Here is a 17,734-nt window from a genome sequence, read left to right on the forward strand (position 1 = left end):
CGAAAGGGCCGAAAAGGCGTAGACACACCTTTCTTGTCTCCCACCATCACTGGTCTCTTCTTCCTGGAAGATTGCAGAAGATCCTGTGTTGCTTTCTCCGCCAGAGAACGGGAAATGGTCCTCACCAATGCGAAGGAACAGAAAGTCAGACCTGGGAGCGAATAACAAGGCTGCCCTTTGCGAATGGGATACTGCTTTCGTCAAGAAAGCGCTAAAAACAGATTCTCTTCTTCAAGAGACCTGCTCCAAATAAGGAAGAACTTCTCCTGAGCCATCCTGTACCGCCTTGTCAATACAGGACAAAAATTGCAAGGAGTACGTCCAGATCTAGTCCTTCAGAGGCATGAGCCTTCTTGGACATCACCCCAAGGGACCAATCTAGGAAGTTGAAGACTTCTAAAATGTGAAAAAGTCCCTTGATGGAGATGATCCAACTCTGAAAGACCCCAAGTAATCTTCGCAGTATTGAAGGCTATGTCTCCTGGATGCATCTACCAGACTGGAAAAGTCAGCTTCAGCCGAAGCTGGGAGAGTGAGTCCCATATTCTCCCCAGTCTGGTACCAATACCTCTCTTGCCCGTAAGTCTAGCGGGAGGCATGCAAAACACCGTCCTGACTAGCTCCTTCTTGGTTAGCATCCAGCTATCCAGCGACTGAAGAGCTCTCTTCATAGAAATCGTCGGTCTCATCTTCAAGAAAGCCGACGACTTCGGCGTCTTAGAGCATGAAAAAAAGTGAACGAGGCGAAGGAGGGACGGCAGGGATCAATGCATCTCCGTATTCCTGGAGGAGGAGAGCTGTCAAAACTTTGTAGTTAGACAGCCCTTCTCTGCCGTGAGTCTCGTCCTCTGAGTCCTCTTCCAATATCGGATCAGAAGGAGAAGTCACTTCCCGTTCCGGGTCTTCCTGCCCAAAAACTCTCTCTACGGGAGACAAACTCCTAATAGGAGAGGGGCTAAGAGATGTATAGCGCTCCTCTGTTTGGCTGGCTCCTCGCGCTTGGCTGGCGCCTCGCGCCTGGCTGGTGCCTCGCGTCTGGCTGACTCCTCGCGCTTGGCTGGCGCCTCGCGCCTGACTGATGCCTCGCGCCTCTCTAAACTCTCGCGCCTGACTGACGCCTCGCGCCTGGCTGGCGCCTCGCGCCTTTCTGGTGCCAAATCCTTGTATGGATGATGCTTGTCTGGCGCCTCGCGCCTGGCTGAATCCTCGCGCCTGGCTGTTTCCTCGCGCTCGGCTGAAGCTGCTGGTCTGGCAGACGTATCCCGTCTGGAAATATCCTCGCGCCTGTAAAGCGTTTCTCGCTTGTCTGGCGCTTTAATCCTATAAGACGCTTCTCGTCTGTAGGAAACCTCGCGCTTGACCTGGCGCCTCGCGCTTGTCTGGCGATTCAAATCGTCCAAAGAGTCTCTATCGAGTAGATCTCAAACGCCTCACGTCCCACAGGAGCCTCACTCCTGGCGGGAGAAGAAGACGAGTCTTCTTGACAGGAAGTCTCACGTCTTTCTTACGAGGGGTATCCTTCGAAAGGACTCCTACCAGGCGGATAACTGTTCTTGCACAGCCAAAATGATCCTCTTGGAAGCCTCTCCGGCGTCTTCTTGAACGGGAGAGGGAGACCTCGAAGGAGTTTTGTCCAAACCATGGGACGTCAAAACCCTCTTAGCCCTCTTAATGGAAGGAGGCGCTTCTTCCGAAAAGCGTTCAGGGCTAGAATCCCAACCACGGATCTTTCCAGTGCCTTTTCAGGGGCCTGGACAAGTCCGAATCCTTCCACCCTCGTTTAGGAGAGGGAGAAGCGGACGAAGAGAAGCACTCTCTGAGGACGCTTTTCCTATAGCGGTCCTGAGCAGTCTGTCTATTTACAGAGCCTGCTGAAGGGACGCCTGACCGGGGGGAATTCTCCACAACCTCCGTACGGCTTTCGACTTTTCCTTCCTCCTCTGGGCTTGGGAGCTTGGAAGAGGTCTAGGCCTGGGAGCGTCGCAGAGACGGTCAGACGCCCCCTCCACAACACTGGGGACACTCACTTCACTATAATCACTTTCACAGTCCTTACCTTTCATGGCAGCCATTTTGGATTTCATCCTGTGGAAGAGTAGCTTTCAGTTCAGCAATTCCGAGGCCGAATCTGAATGTAAAGCCAGTGAGGGCCGTGATACAGAATTAGAATCAAATGCATAGTTAAGAGAAGAGTTAGAATCATCCAAAGGCTCAATAGGCCTTGTACTACTACCCGCAATCTTAGATGCAGCCCTTCTGACTCTATCCCCTTTCTAACTTCTTCAAGTAGAGTTAGAGTCTTCCATTCCTCAACATTCAACCTCTCACACTCATGACAGGTGTTAGAAATAGAACAATCAAAACCTCTACATTTGCGACATACAGTGTGAGGATCAACCGAAGCTTTCGGTATCCTCACCTTGCAGCCTACATTCACACACACACTCACACAACCACTTGATCAAGACATTCTTGAAGAAAAATCAAAAGCAAGTCCAAATCCAGTCCACAGTAGCGAATGCCAAAAACAACGATCCAGGTACGTCACCAAAAGTCCACAAAAAGATGATCAATTGTCTAGAAAAGCGAATTCCAGTCAGGAGGTGGCAGCAACGATGTTGATACCACCGGCGACAGAAAATATATGAGTAGAAAACGGGAATGGTTCCTAGTCCTGCCGCCAGGGCAGGACCGGTAGAATCACCTGACCTACCTGTAGCGAGTGGCGTGAAATTTGAATTTCTGTCAGGGACGACGGAGTCTTAGCTATGTATATATCTGACAGGTAAGTTGATTGTATGAAACGGCAATGTTAATTATAGAGGTACTGGAGGAGGACAGCTTCTTATTCTTACACCATCTCCTAAAGACTTCCCACTTCGATTGGTATACTCTTCTCGTTGAAGATCTGCGGGCTCTAGCGATAGCGCTTGCAGCTTTGCGAGAAAATCCCCTCGCTCTGACGAGTCTTTCGATAGTCGAAAGGCAGTCAGAGCGAGACCGGGGAGGTTGTGATGAAACCTCTCGAAGTGGGGTTGTCTGAGTAGATCTGTTCTGCTTGGCAGAGACCTGGGGAAGTCCACTATCCACTCCAGTACCTCCGTGAACCATTCTTGGGCTGGGCAAAATGGGGCTATGAGGGTCAACTTCGTGCCCTTTGAAGCCACGAATTTCCTGAGTACTTCCCCCAGGATCTGATGGGGGAAAGGCGTAGGCGTCTAGGCCCGACCAATCTAGGAGAAACGCGTCGATTGCAAAGGCTCTTGGATCTTCTACTAGAGAACAAAAGATCTCTACTCTTTTGGAGAGGAACGTAGCAAATAGGTCTATGTGAGGCCTCCCCCACAGGGACCACAGACTTTGGCACACTTCTGCGTGTAGAGTCCACTCTGTGGGGAGGACCTAATTCCTCCTGCTTAGCCTGTCTGCTCTCACATTTCGTATCCCTTGCACAAATCTTGTGAGAGAGTTATACCTCTTTCCACTGTCCAGGTTAACAGATCTTTGTTTTGTTAGCTGATAGAGGGAGAATGAATGAGTCCCTCCTTGCTTGCGTATGTAAGCCAGAGCCGTGGTGTTGTCCGAGTTTATCTGAACCACCCCGCCTCTGACTACCTCCTCAAAGAATCTTAAGGCCAGGTGTATGGCTACTAGTTCTTTGCAATTGATGTGCCAGGACACCTGCTCCTTTGTCCAGGTGCCTGACACCTCCCTTGCTCCTAGCGTCGCTCCCCATCCCGACTCCGAAGCGTCGGAAAATAACACTTGGTTGGGGTTCTGCAGGGCAAGTGACACGCCTTCGTTCTTCTTTAGAGGAAGGATCCACCACTTTAAGTGATTCTTCACCTCCTGTGGAATCGGGAAAGAGTCTGAGAGTTGCCCAGTCTTCCAACTCCAACCTTTTTCAGGAAAAACTGAAGAGGGCGAAGGTGAAGCCTCCCCAGAGAGAACTTTTCTAGCGAGGACAGAGTCCCTAAAAGGCTCAAATACTCCCTCGCTGAACTGTGTTCTCTCTCTAAGAAGCTCGAGATTCTTGACAAGCTTCGAGTGATTCTCTCTTGCGAAGGAAATACCCGAAAACCCCGAGAATCCATCTGAATCCCCAGATAGACCAAGTTCTGGCTGGGGATCAGTTGCGACTTCTCGAGGTTCACGAGTAATCCCAGAGATTGTATCATATTCCGTGTTATCATCAGGTCCTCCAAGCACTGGTTCTCCGACTTGGCCCTAATCAGCCAGTCGTCTAAGTAGAGGGAGATGTTTATTCCCTCTAGGTGAAGCCATTTTGCTACATTCGCCATCAGGTTGGTGAAGACCTGTGAAGCTGTAGACAGGCCGAAACACAGAGCCCTGAATTGGAAAATCTTGCCCCCTATCATAAACCGAAGATATTTCTTTGACGAGTGGTGAATGGGAACGTGGAAATATGCGTCTTGTAAGTCCAGAGAGACCATCCAATCTCCTGGACGTAGTGCTGACATCACCGAGGCGGACGTTTCCATTCGGAACTACTTCTTCTGAACAAAACGGTTCAGCGCGCTTACGTCCAGTACCGGTCTCCACCCCCCCGATGCCTTTGGTACTAGGAAAAGGCGATTGTAAAATCTCGGGGAGAGTGGATCCTGTACAAGTTCGATGGCCTCCTTTTCCCACATTTGATCCACCATTTGAAGGAGAGTATTTTTCATTACAGGGTCTCTGTATCTCGCTGACAAGTTCCCAAGGAGTAGAGGTTAGGGGAGGACTGTCTTCGAAGGGGATGATGTATCCCTTCTTTAGAACTGAAACCGACCAAGAGTCGGCTCCTCTCTGCGCCCAGGCTCCTGCAAAGTTCAGGAGTCTGGCGCCTACTGGTGCTTGGAGGATCATCAAGTCATTTTCCTTTCTTGAAGGGCCTGAAGGAAGACCTTCCTCTCTTATCAGAGCGCTTCTTTCTGGAAGGGGGACGAGCCGTTGCACCTCCACGAAAGGGCTGCTGAGGAGGACGAGAGTCCTTCTTACTCGTAGACACTACAGGGCGACTCTTCTTCGAAGTCTGAACAAGGAGGTCTTGTGTCGCATTCTCAGTTAGTGAGCGAGATATATCTTTCACCAACTGAGAAGGAAACAGATGATCTGACAGAGGGGCGAACAATAACGCGGTCCTCTGACTAGGAGAAACAGCTTTTGACAAAAGGGATCCATAAACTGATCTCTTTTTCAGCAAACCAGCTCCAAATAGGGAAGAAACCTCTCCCGAACCGTCTTGTACCGCCTTGTCCATGCATGCCAGGACGCTATGGAGAACTTCTGGGTTCTTAAGAAACTCCGAGTCCTGAGACTTCTTAGCCAGAACTCTGAGAGACCAATCCAGAAAATTGAACACTTCTAATATGATGAATAATCCTTTAAGAAAGTGGTTCAACTCTGAAATGCTCCATGTAGATCTGGCCGACCCTAATGAGTGTCGTCTGGAGGCATCAATCAGAATAGAAGTCCGCGTCTGCCGATGCAGGGAGAGAAAGACCCATAGTCTCTCCTGTCCCGTACCAAATACCTCTCTTTCCAAGGAGTTTGGAAGGAGGCATGCAGAACACTGTTTTGCCCAACTCTTTCTTAGTGCCCATCCATGAATCCAAAGACTGGAGGGCCTTCTTCATAGAAATCGCTAGTTTCATTTTCAGGAAAGCAGAGGACTTTACTGTAGCAGTACTCGAAAAGAGCGAACGAGGAGGAGGAGGAGCGGCTGGACTAATAGTCTCTCCATACTCTTGCAGTAATAAGGAGGCTAATGTCTTATAGTTAGAGAAAGCCCCCCCCCCCCTCATTTGTAGGGAGCTCGTCTTCTGACATTTCTTCTAAAACTCGATCAGAAGAGGGAGAACATTCTCGTTTGGAGGAAGAGTCTTTCCAAGACCTCCTACGATCCGAAGGAGAGGTGCTTCTGTCTGGAGAAGAGTCATCAATTTCGGAAACGAGTCTAGTCGAATCTTGCCTCATGGAAGAATTCCGACTCCGCTTGACTCCTGGCTCCTGACTCCTGGGTGACTCTCACTCCTGCCTCCTGGGTGACTCCTCACTCCTGGCTCTTGGCTCCTGCCTCCTGGGTGACTCTTCACTCCTGGCTGGCGCCACACGCCTGATCGGCTCCTCGCACCTGGTAGGAGTCTTGCGCTTGGTTGACTCCTCACTCCTGGAAGGTGCCGTACGTCCGAATGACTCTTTCACTCCTAATAGGAGCCTTACGTTTGGTTGGCTCCTCACTCCTAATAGGAGCCTCGCTCCTGGCGGCAGGGACCTCCACAAATTCTGGAGGACCTCTTGATGGGAAGGGAAGTATCTTTCCTTCGAGGAGGTTCCTTTGAAAGCACTCCTACCAACGACGATATCTGCTCTTGCATAGATACGAGAAATCTCTTAGTAGCCTCCTCTTTATCCTCTTCGGGAGGAGGAGAAGGAGGAGGGGAGGAGTCCATGGGCTCCACTCCAACTACGGGTGACAATAGGGCTCTCTTTGCCCTCTTAACATCCGAAGGAGACTCCTCAGGGAAGCGTTCCGGGCTCGAGTCAAGAGTCGGCGCCTTCCAACTCCTCTTCAATGGTCGCGAGCGATCAGAATCCCTCCAATCGCGTCTAGGAGACGAAGACCCCCCCGACGATGAGAAACACTCACGCAGGACGCTTTTGCAATAGCGATCCCTGGCCAGTCTGGGGTGTCACAAAGCCTGCCGAAGGGAAACCCTGATCGGTGGGGAATCTCCACAACCTCCTTACGGTTTTTGACATTCCTTCTCCTCTGGGCATGGGAGCTTGGAAGAGGTCTAGACCTGGAGCGTTGTGGAGCCGACCAGATGCCCCCCTCCACTACACTGGGGACACTCACATCACTGTCCACTGTAAAATCACTAGCCTTACCTTGCAGGCTGCTTTTTAGATCCGCAAGTTCTTTTGCCGAATCTACAGGATCTGCAATAGGTGAAGAGGCTGAAAAGGAAGGAGAAGTAGCAATTCTTACAAGAGGGGAAGATCCCAAACTAGGAACTAGCTCATTAGATCTAGAACCACTCAAACTTCTAGAGGAAGCTTTCCTCACTCTCTCTCTCTCTAACTTCTTCAAATAAGTAGTTAGATTCTTCCACTCTCTCTTACTCAAATTCTCACATTCCTTGCAAGTATTAGTAAAAGAACACTCATACTCTCTACAACCCTTACATACGGTGTGAGGGTCTACCGAAGCTTTTGGCAACCTCACCTTACAGCCTACATTCACACAACGTCTCATAACCATTCTGGCGTCAGACATTCTAAGAAAATTCCAAAGCAAGTCCACAAAACAGTCCACAAAGCATATGCCAATCCAACAATCAGATACGTCACCAAAAGCCGGTCAAGAAGATCAATTGTCCGATGAAAAAGAAAATCCAATCAAGAGGAACCAACAACAATGTTGATGGTCTGGGCGACAGAAGAAATCTGGCAGGGAAGTTGAATGTATAAAATTAAGTTCTTATAACTCCAAGAAGACTGAAACAAATTCAATCAAACTTTTACAGTGTAGTATAACATATATTTTTTTTACTATTGCAAAGAGCTAAACTGATTTTTTTTTTTTTTTGGCATATGTATTATTTTCTAAAAGTGAAGTCATGATTTTTCCATTTCAACAAAATTAAACTTAGAAGTCGAATTTCTAACTGTTCCTCTTTGAAAAATTGCATTATTAGTTGAAGAATAAACAGTAAATTAGAAGCAAATCCCTTCAATCATAAGGTAGTTTTAAGCACTTACATACTTTATAATAGGGCCTTATGGCATCAGTGCTCCCTTTAAACCAGACAATTGGATAAAACGGACACCCTGGCCTCCCTATTACCATCTTACCAAGGGTTGACTGTACCTTGTCAGTAAGTTCAAATGACGGTCTCCAATTCACACTTGAAACTAAATCCTACGTAAGGAACAAGGCTTTGTGTATTTGTGTACGAACAAATATCTACTGTACAGAGTTTATCCAAGAAGCCCTCTGTATTAAGTAATAATGATAAAGTCCATGACCAACTGTTATATATGCACTCTCACCTGTTTCTATAAAAAATCACTTACCTTTCCTCAAAAGCCTCTAATAAACGCACGTCCAAGATGTTTTCAATCGGCTCCCACGTATTATGCCTGCAAAACAAAAAAGAAGGTTACTGTTATACTACAACAATATAATCTAAGTAAGACATAGCATTCACTTATTCTTCTTTCATTTACACCTAATAAAAATTAATTTTGTCCCTTTTTGTTCACATATACTTATATCCTTGGTTACAAAAATATCAATTAACATAATAAGGAAACATGTTATTGTTATAATACAATTAAGTTTGTTCATACGTACCTGGCAGATATATATATAGCTGTATTTCTGACGTCCGACAAGAATTTCAAAACTCGCGGCACACGAAGGTGGGCAGCCAGGTGGTAGTACCCATTCCCGCCGCTGGGAGGCGGATATCAGGAACCATTCCCATTTTCTGTTCATATTTATTCATGACCCTTGTCTCCTGAGGGGAGGAGTGGGACACTCTAATTATATATATCTGCCAGGTAAGTATGAACAAACTTAATTGTATTATAAAAATAACATTTTGTTCATGGAAACTTACCTGTCAGATATATATATAGCTGAATCCCACCTTCGGATGGTTGCGGGGGTAGAGACAGAATAGGATTTTTAGGAAACTTAAATTAAGTAAAAGATTTACTTCATGGTTCCTTACCTGATAGCAAAGTAGACTCTGTGATTACTGTCACTTAAGCCTGCTTCTGCTTTCATCAGAGTTGCCAGCCAGGTTTGGACCTGTAGTGCTGGTGCACTCTGGATGCTCTGTCAACGGGACGTGACCTCAATTTGACAAGACCATCTAGCCAAACATATGGCAGTAACACAGCAACCGACCACCACCTGACCAACTAACCAAAAAACCCCTGACATTAAAACTAAGGAATGGGAGATTTCCACAGAAGATCTCACCATCAAACCAAAAACACAATAAAAACTAACATAACTAAGCTAAGGGATAGGGAGAGAGCTACCTTCAGCCCCCAAAACTGTGTCTGCCGAAATGAAAGGCCCCAAAGAACTACAGTTCTCGTAAATCGTTCTCACATCCCGGAGGTAATGTGAGACGAATACGGAATTGCTCCTCCAAAAGGTGCTATCAAGTATATCTTTGATAGACATATTCCTTTGGAAGGCAAGAGAAGTAGCTACGGCTCTGACTTCGTGAGCTTTCACTTTAAAGAGGCTCAAATCAGTCTTCTGGCAAGATGAATGAGCCTCTTTAATGACGTCCCTCAAGAAGAAGCAACAGCATTCTTCGACAACGGCAAATCTGGTCTCTTTTACCGAGCACCAGAGATTACCTGAGGGACCTCTTATCTCTTTAGTTCTATTCACATAGAACTTGAGAGCCCTGACAGGGCACAGGGCTCTCTCTGGTTCTTGACCCACAAGACTCGACATTCCTTTGATTTCAAAGCTCTTCGGCCAAGGATTAGACGGGTTCTCGTTCTTAGCCAAGAAAGACGGGCTCAACGAGCAGACAGCGTTGTCCCCTTGAAGCCCACTAGGCTACTGAACGCTTGGATTTCACTAACTCTCTTCGCCGTCGCCAGAGAAGCTAGGAAAAGCGCTTTTCTCGTCAAGTCCCTTAGAGAAGCTTCATGGAGAGGCTCAAAGGGACTGTTAGCATAAGATGTTTCAAAACCACATCGAGATTCCATGAGGGCGGTCTTGCTTGTGGAATCTTGGTGGTTTCGAACGACCTTAAGAGATCGTGTATATCCTTATTGTTGGAGAGGTCCAGTCCTCTGTGGCGAAAAACGGCAGACAACATACTCCTGTAACCTTTAATTGTAGGAACTGCCAATTTCTGCACATTTCTTAGATAGAGTAAGAAATCTGCTATCTGGTTTCACAGAGGTCGTGGAAGAGGAAATTCCTTCCTTTTTGCACCATGCCCTGAAGGAGGACCACTTAGACTGGTAGACAGCTCTTGAAGAGGCTCTTCGAGCATTAGCGATTGCTCTCGCAGCTGCCTTTGAAAAGCCTCTCGCTCTGGCCAACTTTTCGATAGTCTGAACGCAGTCGAGACCAGAGCGGAGAGGTTTTGGTGAAACCTTTTGAAGTGAGGCTGTCTGAGTAGATCTCTCCTCCAGGGCAACGTTCTTGGGAAGTCCACAAGGAATTCATGACCTCTGTGAACCACTCTGCTTGCTGGCCACATTGGGGTTGGGGCAATCAGAGTCAACCTTGTCCCTTCTGAAGCTGCGAACTTCCTCATTACCTCCCCCATGATCTTGAATGGGGGAAAGGCGTAAAGATCCAGGTCTGTCCAGTTCCAGAGCAACGCGTCCACTGCAATTGCCCCTGGATCCAGAACCGGGAGCAATACAGAGGAAGCCTCTTTGTCCTCGATGTAGCGAACAGGTCGACTAGAGGACGTCCCCACAATGTCCATAATTGTTGACAGACTTCCTGGTGCAAGGTCCATTCTGTTGGCAGAATCTGATTTCGTCGACTGAGAAGGTCCGCCCTGACATTCTGAACCCCCTGCCACGAAATCTCGTCAGGATCTTGATGCGCCTTGCGTCTGCCCATAGCAGAACTTCTTCCGCAAGGAGAAAAAGGGATCTGGAGTGAGTTCCTCCCTGATTCTTTAGATATGCAAGGGCTGTGGTGCTGTCTGAGTTGACTTGAACGACCTTGCTTGACAGTTTGTCTTCGAAGAACTGCAGCGACAGGAATATCGCTGCCAGTTCCTTTACATTGATGTGCCAGGCTACCTGTTCCCCTCTCCAGGAGCCTGACACTTCCTCCCCCCCCAGTGTTGCTCCCCAACCGGAAATGGAAGCGTCTGAGAACAACACTAGGTCGGGGCTCAGAAGATTTAGGGAGAAGCCCTCTCGTAACTTCTGAGGGTCGAGCCACCATCTTAAGTGGCCTTTTACTTTGTTTGAGATCCTTAGGATCGCATTCAGGTCCTCCTTCGACTTCCATTCTTCCGCAAGGAAAAATTGAAGAGGCCTGAGGTGCAGTCTTCCCAGCGAGACAAACTTTTTCTAGCGAGGAATGGTGCCCAGCAGACTCATCCACTCCCTCACCGAACAAGCTTCTCTCTCTAGGAAGGCTGCGACTTTCTCTAACCCCAGTCGCTGACGTTCCTGGGATGGAAACGCCCGAAAGCCACTGAATCCATCTGAATCCCAGATACACGATGGACTGTGTCGGGGTCAGATGCGACTTTTCGGAGTTGACCAAAAGACCCAGAGACTTTGCTAGGGCTAACGTTAATTGAAGGTCCTTCAGACATTTCCGCCTCGACGACGCTCTGATCAGCCAATCGTCGAGGTAGAGGGATATCCTGATTCCTGACGAATGGAGCACTTCGCTATATTCCTCATTATCATTGTGAAAACCATCGGGGCCGTGCTGAGACCGAAACAAAGGGCTCTGAATTGCCAAACCCTGTTGTCTAAGACGAATCTCAGGTACTTCCTTGAAAGAGGGTGGACGGGGACGTGAAAGTACGCGTCCTGCAGGTCCAGAGACACCATCCAGTCGCCAGGTCTCAAGGCTCCTAGCACCGACTGAGGCGTCTCCATTTTGAACTTGATCTTTTCTACAAAAAGATTGAGCCTGCTCACATCCAGGACTGGGCGCCAACCCGACGACTGCTTCGGCACCAGGAAAAACTCCTGTTGTAGTAAGCCCGGTGACCCAAGGTCCAAGACTTGTTCCACCCGCGCTCTTTTTTCGACCATCTGGTCCTAACAGATCGAAAAGGATACTTTTCTTCTCTCCCTGATAAGATGGAGAGAGGTCTCTGGGAGTTGATGTTAAAGGAGGAGGATGTAAAAAGGGGATCTTGTACCCTGCTCTACGATCTGAGAGTCCAAGGATCTGCCCCTCTCAGCCTCCATGCCTCCGCAAAGAACTTCAGCCTGGCCCGACTGGCGTCTGAAGGACAAGATCTTCCTTTGGTGGGTTTGGTTTTAAATGAAGCTCTTCCTCTCGAAAACCTCTCTCGAGGAGCTGCTCTCGAGGGGGGTGCCCCGCGAAAGGGTTTGACTTTCTTCGGGGGTTTACTGAATGCAGATGTGGAAGGAACTGCTGGACGTCTTGAAGACTGTACCAAGAGGTCCTGGTCGCCTTTTCTTGCAAACTCGTTGCAAGATCCTTTAACCATAGCCTGGGGGAAGAGATGGTCCGAAAGAGGCGTAAAGAGCAATTCCGCTTTCTGAGCGGAGAAACCGACTTAGCGGTAAAATTGCATAAGAGAGCTCTTTTCTTTAGGAAAGCCGTTCCAAAATGAGAAACTAGCTCCTCCGAACCATCCCTGACGGCCTTGTCCATACATGACAACAACGCTGGACAGCTCCCCCAGACTGAGAGAATCAGGACTTCTAGACTGAAGATCTAAAACTCCCAGGTCAGGCACCAGTCTAAGAAATTCAAGGTGCGAAGCAGTCCCTTCAAGTGGTGGTCCGTCTCCACAGGAGTCCAGGACACCTTAGCAGACGATAAGAGAGACCTCCTCAGAGCGTCCACCAAACTGGAGAAGTCACAAGAGCGGACGAATGAACCTTTACTCCCACGTCCTCCTTGGTTTCATACCAAATTCCTCCTTTCCCGAGAGTCTAGAGGGAGGAAGGGCGAAAGTGGTCTTGCCCTGATCCTTCCTTCGAGACATGAAATCTTGAAGTTTCTTGAAAGCCCTCTTGGTCGACAGCGATGTCTTCATTTCGACGAACTCAGGGGTCTTAACGGACTTGGAAGACGAAAGTTGAGAGAGGAGACCTAGGGGCTGCCGGCTGGAACTTATCCCCGAAGATGAACGTAACAGCCTGACAAGAACCTTATAGTCCGAGACAGCTGAAGCTACAGGAGGTTCTTCTTCGACGGAACTCCCTGGACTACTAAGTTCCCCTTCCTCCCTAAGAGTAACTGGAGAACGTCCATCAGGAGAGGGCGTACGTCCAGCAGTCTCAAGCCTGAACAAAGACTTCCGTTGAATGGAAGTACCCGCTTCAGGTACGGAATCGCCCTTACGACGATCCTTAGAAGGACGGACATCCTGCGAACGTAGCGCGTCCTTTGAAGCAACGGGAACTGTCTTAGCAGACACGTCCCTACGAGAGAAGCGCGAGCTTCCTGACGAGAGGCGCCAAAAGCGTCCTCGAAAGCGTCCTGCTTCGAACGGCGAGCGTCCTGCCGAGCGTCCTCAAAGGCGTCCTGTCGAGAACGCAAAGCGTCCTGCTTCGAACGCCGAGCATCCTGCGAGCGTCCTCAAAAGCGCCCTGCCGAGAGCGCAAAGCGTCCTGCTTTTCGAACGCCGAGCGTCCTGGCGAGCGTCCTCTACTGCGAGAGCGAAAGATCTACTCGGAGAACGAGAACGGTGACGATCCGGAGGTGGAGAGAGAGACGAACGAGACGAGAGAGAATGAGACTGCTTCGTCCTCTTGACGGGCAGCCTAACGTCCTTTCTACGCTTAGGCTCGACTGCTGCTGGGCGAGTCCTCTGAGCCATAAGAGACGTAATCTGGACCTGAAGGGACACGAGGTATCCTTCGTAGGTGACGAAGGAGCAGAAGAAGGGGCAGGACTGACCCTGCGAGAAGGCGAGGGGCGAGGGGACGCCTCCTTCCTTCTAGCAGGTACAGCTACCTGCCTCTCAGGTGAACACGCCTGTGCGCGGAAACCAACGTCCTCGTCGTGGTAGAAACCCTACCTCTCTTCTGAGGAGGAAAGCGTCATACGCGTCCTCTGACGAAAGCGGTGACATAGGACGGGTGAAGCGTCCTCAAAAACAAAAAGTCCTTTTCAACGGACGAGAGTCTCTCCGAGCGCTCCACCCCTTGCGCGGGGAGGATTCGCTCTTCGGAGGACGAAAAGCCCATCCTTCAGGACACGCGCTCGTGCGCGCTCCTTGGCAGCCTGGGACTTAGCAACAAGGCCTGCCGAAGGGACGCCAGATCGGTGGGAGCCCCCGTAACCCTCTTGCGGCTTTCGACATACCCACTCCCTGAGTCCTGGGAGTCCGATAGAGGTCTAGGCCTAGAGGCATTATGGGGCCGATCTGACGCCCCCTCCACAACACTAGGGGCACTAACACAAACTTTCAACAGGGCCAGTTTCTAAGGCCCAAAACTTCGATTCAAGAGCGCGAATAGACTCAGAATCAGAGAAAGGGTGTTACCTTCTCCAGACACAGCACTGGGGAGGGGGGCCCGAAGGCAACAAAACAGGATTAGGTTGAGCAAAATCTACCGGTGTTGGAGGAGGAGAAATGTTACATTCCTTACCTTTCGTAGAACTGCTCTTGGAGGAAGACCTCCTGACTCTATCGCGCTCCAATTTACGTCGATAGGTCTCATACAATCTTCCATTTATCATCAGACAAATCCTTGCATTCATTGCACCGATCATCAACCAAGCAAACATGCCCCCTGCATTCCATACAAACTGTGTGAGGATCAACTGAAGGTTTAAGAAGCCTCACCTTACATTCACTCCTCACACACACACTGAAACTTCCAGTACTTGATCCCGACATCATGTACACAGAAAAGCCAATCCAAAATCAAAAACCAATCCACTATTTACGCGTGCCAATCCAACAATCCAAGAAGTCGATACCAAAAGTCAATCCCAGATAATTTAAAAGCGAGATAAATCAAAATCCTAGACGGAGGTACTGTAAAAACGTTGTTTCCAGCACCGGCGACAGAAAAAATATGAACAGAAAATGGGAATGGTTCCTGATATCCGCCTCCCAGCAGCGGGAATGGGTACTACCACCTGGCCGGCCACTACGTGTGCCGCGAGTTTTGAAATTCTGTCGGACGTCAGAAATACAGCTAATATATATCTGACAGGTAAGTTTCATGAACAAAACTTTATTTCAATACATAATCTCTCAATTATCCACATTAATAAAGCCAAAGGCCCTGTTGGATAATGGCAAAATTCAGATAAGGCAAGTAAAAAAATCTTCAGGTGTTCAAGGGTAACTCATTACCATTCCTCACCTTACCTGTCATACCACATACCTATACACTCAAAATGCTTATATATACAACTATCACCCTTTAAACTGAAAACTTGATGGAGCAATTTTGTGCATTGTTAGAAGAGGTATTAAGTGTTCCAGCTCTTAACCCAATAACTGTTTGCTATGGGAAGCAGCTTTGGTGCCCCAGCAGTCAGCCAAGAGTGCGGCAGCAAACATTGACGCTAACAAAACTGTCAGCAAATAGTTAAAAACACAACATGGCAACTGTTCTCCCCAGTCGCGCTATCTTTTGAGTGCAGGGTGGGTGGCTACATTAGCTTATTTTCAGGTTCTGTATCTTATTCCATATTTTAACTCATATAAATCTATTCACATACATACCACTGTCACGTATTTATATGTCTGCTCTTTCCAGCAAATAATAATAATAATAATAATAATAATAATAATAATAATAATAATAATAATAATAATTTATCTCTTGGCTATAGGATTATCAACGCGAGGCCATTGGAAAATAACATTCTCTTAGAACAGACACACATACATTTTTTCGTGTAAGGAAGTTTATTTAAAAAGTTGTACATAAAACCTCCTTTCTTCTTTTGACGCTCTAGAATTTATAAATAATAGGATACAACAATTGCCCTTCGAATTATTGCTCTTACAAATCATCAGATTTTTTCTTTGACAAGCCATAATAATGGTATGTAATAAAGTTGATTCCAAAAGTTCTCGCATTTTGTGTAGTCCGTATAATCTAGTCTTTGGGCTGAAGCTAAAGCTAGGTTTGTTATGAATTCTACATCATCCACGATGCATGTTCCGTTTTGTACATAGAAAAAAAAAAGAAAGTGAGATTATGATATATATATATATCTGTATATATATAGATATCTATATATTATATATATATATATACATAGATATATATATATATAGTATATATATATATATATATATATATATATAGATATGATATATATAATATATATATATATATATATATATATATATATATATATATATATATATATCCACAATTATAAATATTCTATATACAGTTCACTTTTACTTAATATATATCTTATACAATATGTATATTTATATATATATATATATATATATATATATATATATATATATATATCATATATATATATGGAATTTTTATTCTAAAATTAATATTGAATAATACTTACCTGTATAATTTATCTAGCCCTAAATCCCCAAAAACCGCACCAAAATTTACCACATTGGCAACCCTGTTACCTCCTATTCTGTCCGCCAGTTGGCAACACTGTCGTTGACAGATACGAAAAAAACCTTCCCTCAAATCAGTTGTGATAGGCAGATCGTGGGGTAGGATGGGTGGGACTAGATAAACTTATACAGGTAAGTATTATTAATATTAATTTGAGAATAAAAAAAAAAAATTCCATATTAATAAACATTACCTTAATATAATTTATCTAGCCCGATTAACCACATTGAAAAGGAGGAGGGAATCTGAATACAATTTCCCCTTCGGACAGAATAGGAGAAAACAAAACAAAGAAAATATATATCATAGGCAGTCAAAACTCAACCCAAGGTCAAAGATACTAACAACTCAAAGTCTCCTACCATAATGCCACCAACTGCGGTAGCACAGGACAAGGAGTAAGTGCATAGTCAGTCCGTCTGTACTAAAGTCAGGTGCCCGACCAGGTGACCAGTCAGACGAATTGCGGACAGCAAGGCTGCACCCTGAAGACTATCAAGCACTATTCTTTCCCCTAAAGGATGAGTGTCTGGACTGTCTGGGCGATTCAAAGCTAAGCAAAAACCTTGGGGGTGTATCAACGCAACCCGAAGTCGCCAGCAACGAATCGGCTCATGAGCAACTCCTAACTCGAGCTTTCTGGTGCCAAGAGAAAGGAGCGCGGAGCAAAAAAAAAGGCGATTCAGTCCCGAAGGACGAATGCCTGACAGTCCAACCTGGTCTCGTGTTACACGATCATCGGGGGTGTATCAACGCAACCGACTTCGTCAACAAGAAACTCAGGGCTACTAAATGTCGCCTGATCTCACACGAGTGTCTGACTCCGAGAAGACAGGTGAGACAAAAAGTAGATGGTGGAGCGAGTACCAGATGACAGCAGACGATCCATCGACTAATTCCCTGTCCAGGACAGTGGAAGAAGCAGGAGTCGTCAGGACAAGCGAACCAGTGGCTAGTCCTAGGTCAGCATCGACTCTGGGAGAAGCGTAGTCGCCAGTGCCGACAACCCAGTGGCTGGAACCATTTCACACTGAAAATGGAAGCAGCATGAGTTGCCAAGCAGTCAGTCCTTGTCATCAAAAACACCTAAATACCAAACTGCCTAATTCCCATTATAACACGTCAAAAACTGCCATGGGTTATAATACAAAAACAAAAAATATATACAAAAAAATTAATGAATAATATACAGGTAGCAACCAAACGTAAAACAGGCAAGACTACCTAATTCTCCTGTCTGACGACCTGTCCTGCCATCACCAACGGGCCCAAAGAACGAAGGTCGCCTAGAACTAGAGAAATATCCCTCAAGTTAAAAAGAGGCAAAAACAGAATTTAGAACGCCAAGTTCGCCGCCTCAAGCACCTTGGCGACTGAGACGTTCTTCATAAAAGCTACTGATGTAGCAACTGCTCTAATACGTGTGCTC

General features: G+C 47.0%; 1 protein-coding gene across 1 annotated transcript in view; it reads right to left on the reverse strand.

Moving 5' to 3' along the window:
• Positions 1-17,734, reverse strand: part of LOC135207245 (chromobox protein homolog 8-like) — a 153,044-nt gene that overhangs the window by 81,459 nt on the left and 53,851 nt on the right. Inside the window, exon 3 of the mRNA XM_064238881.1 lies at positions 8,083-8,148. Coding sequence (XP_064094951.1) covers positions 8,083-8,148 — 66 coding nt within the window. The remainder of the gene's footprint in view (positions 1-8,082; positions 8,149-17,734) is intronic.

This window comes from Macrobrachium nipponense, chromosome 32 (genome assembly GCF_015104395.2).
Source record: "Macrobrachium nipponense isolate FS-2020 chromosome 32, ASM1510439v2, whole genome shotgun sequence".
NCBI classification, from domain to species: Eukaryota; Metazoa; Arthropoda; class Malacostraca; order Decapoda; family Palaemonidae; genus Macrobrachium; species Macrobrachium nipponense.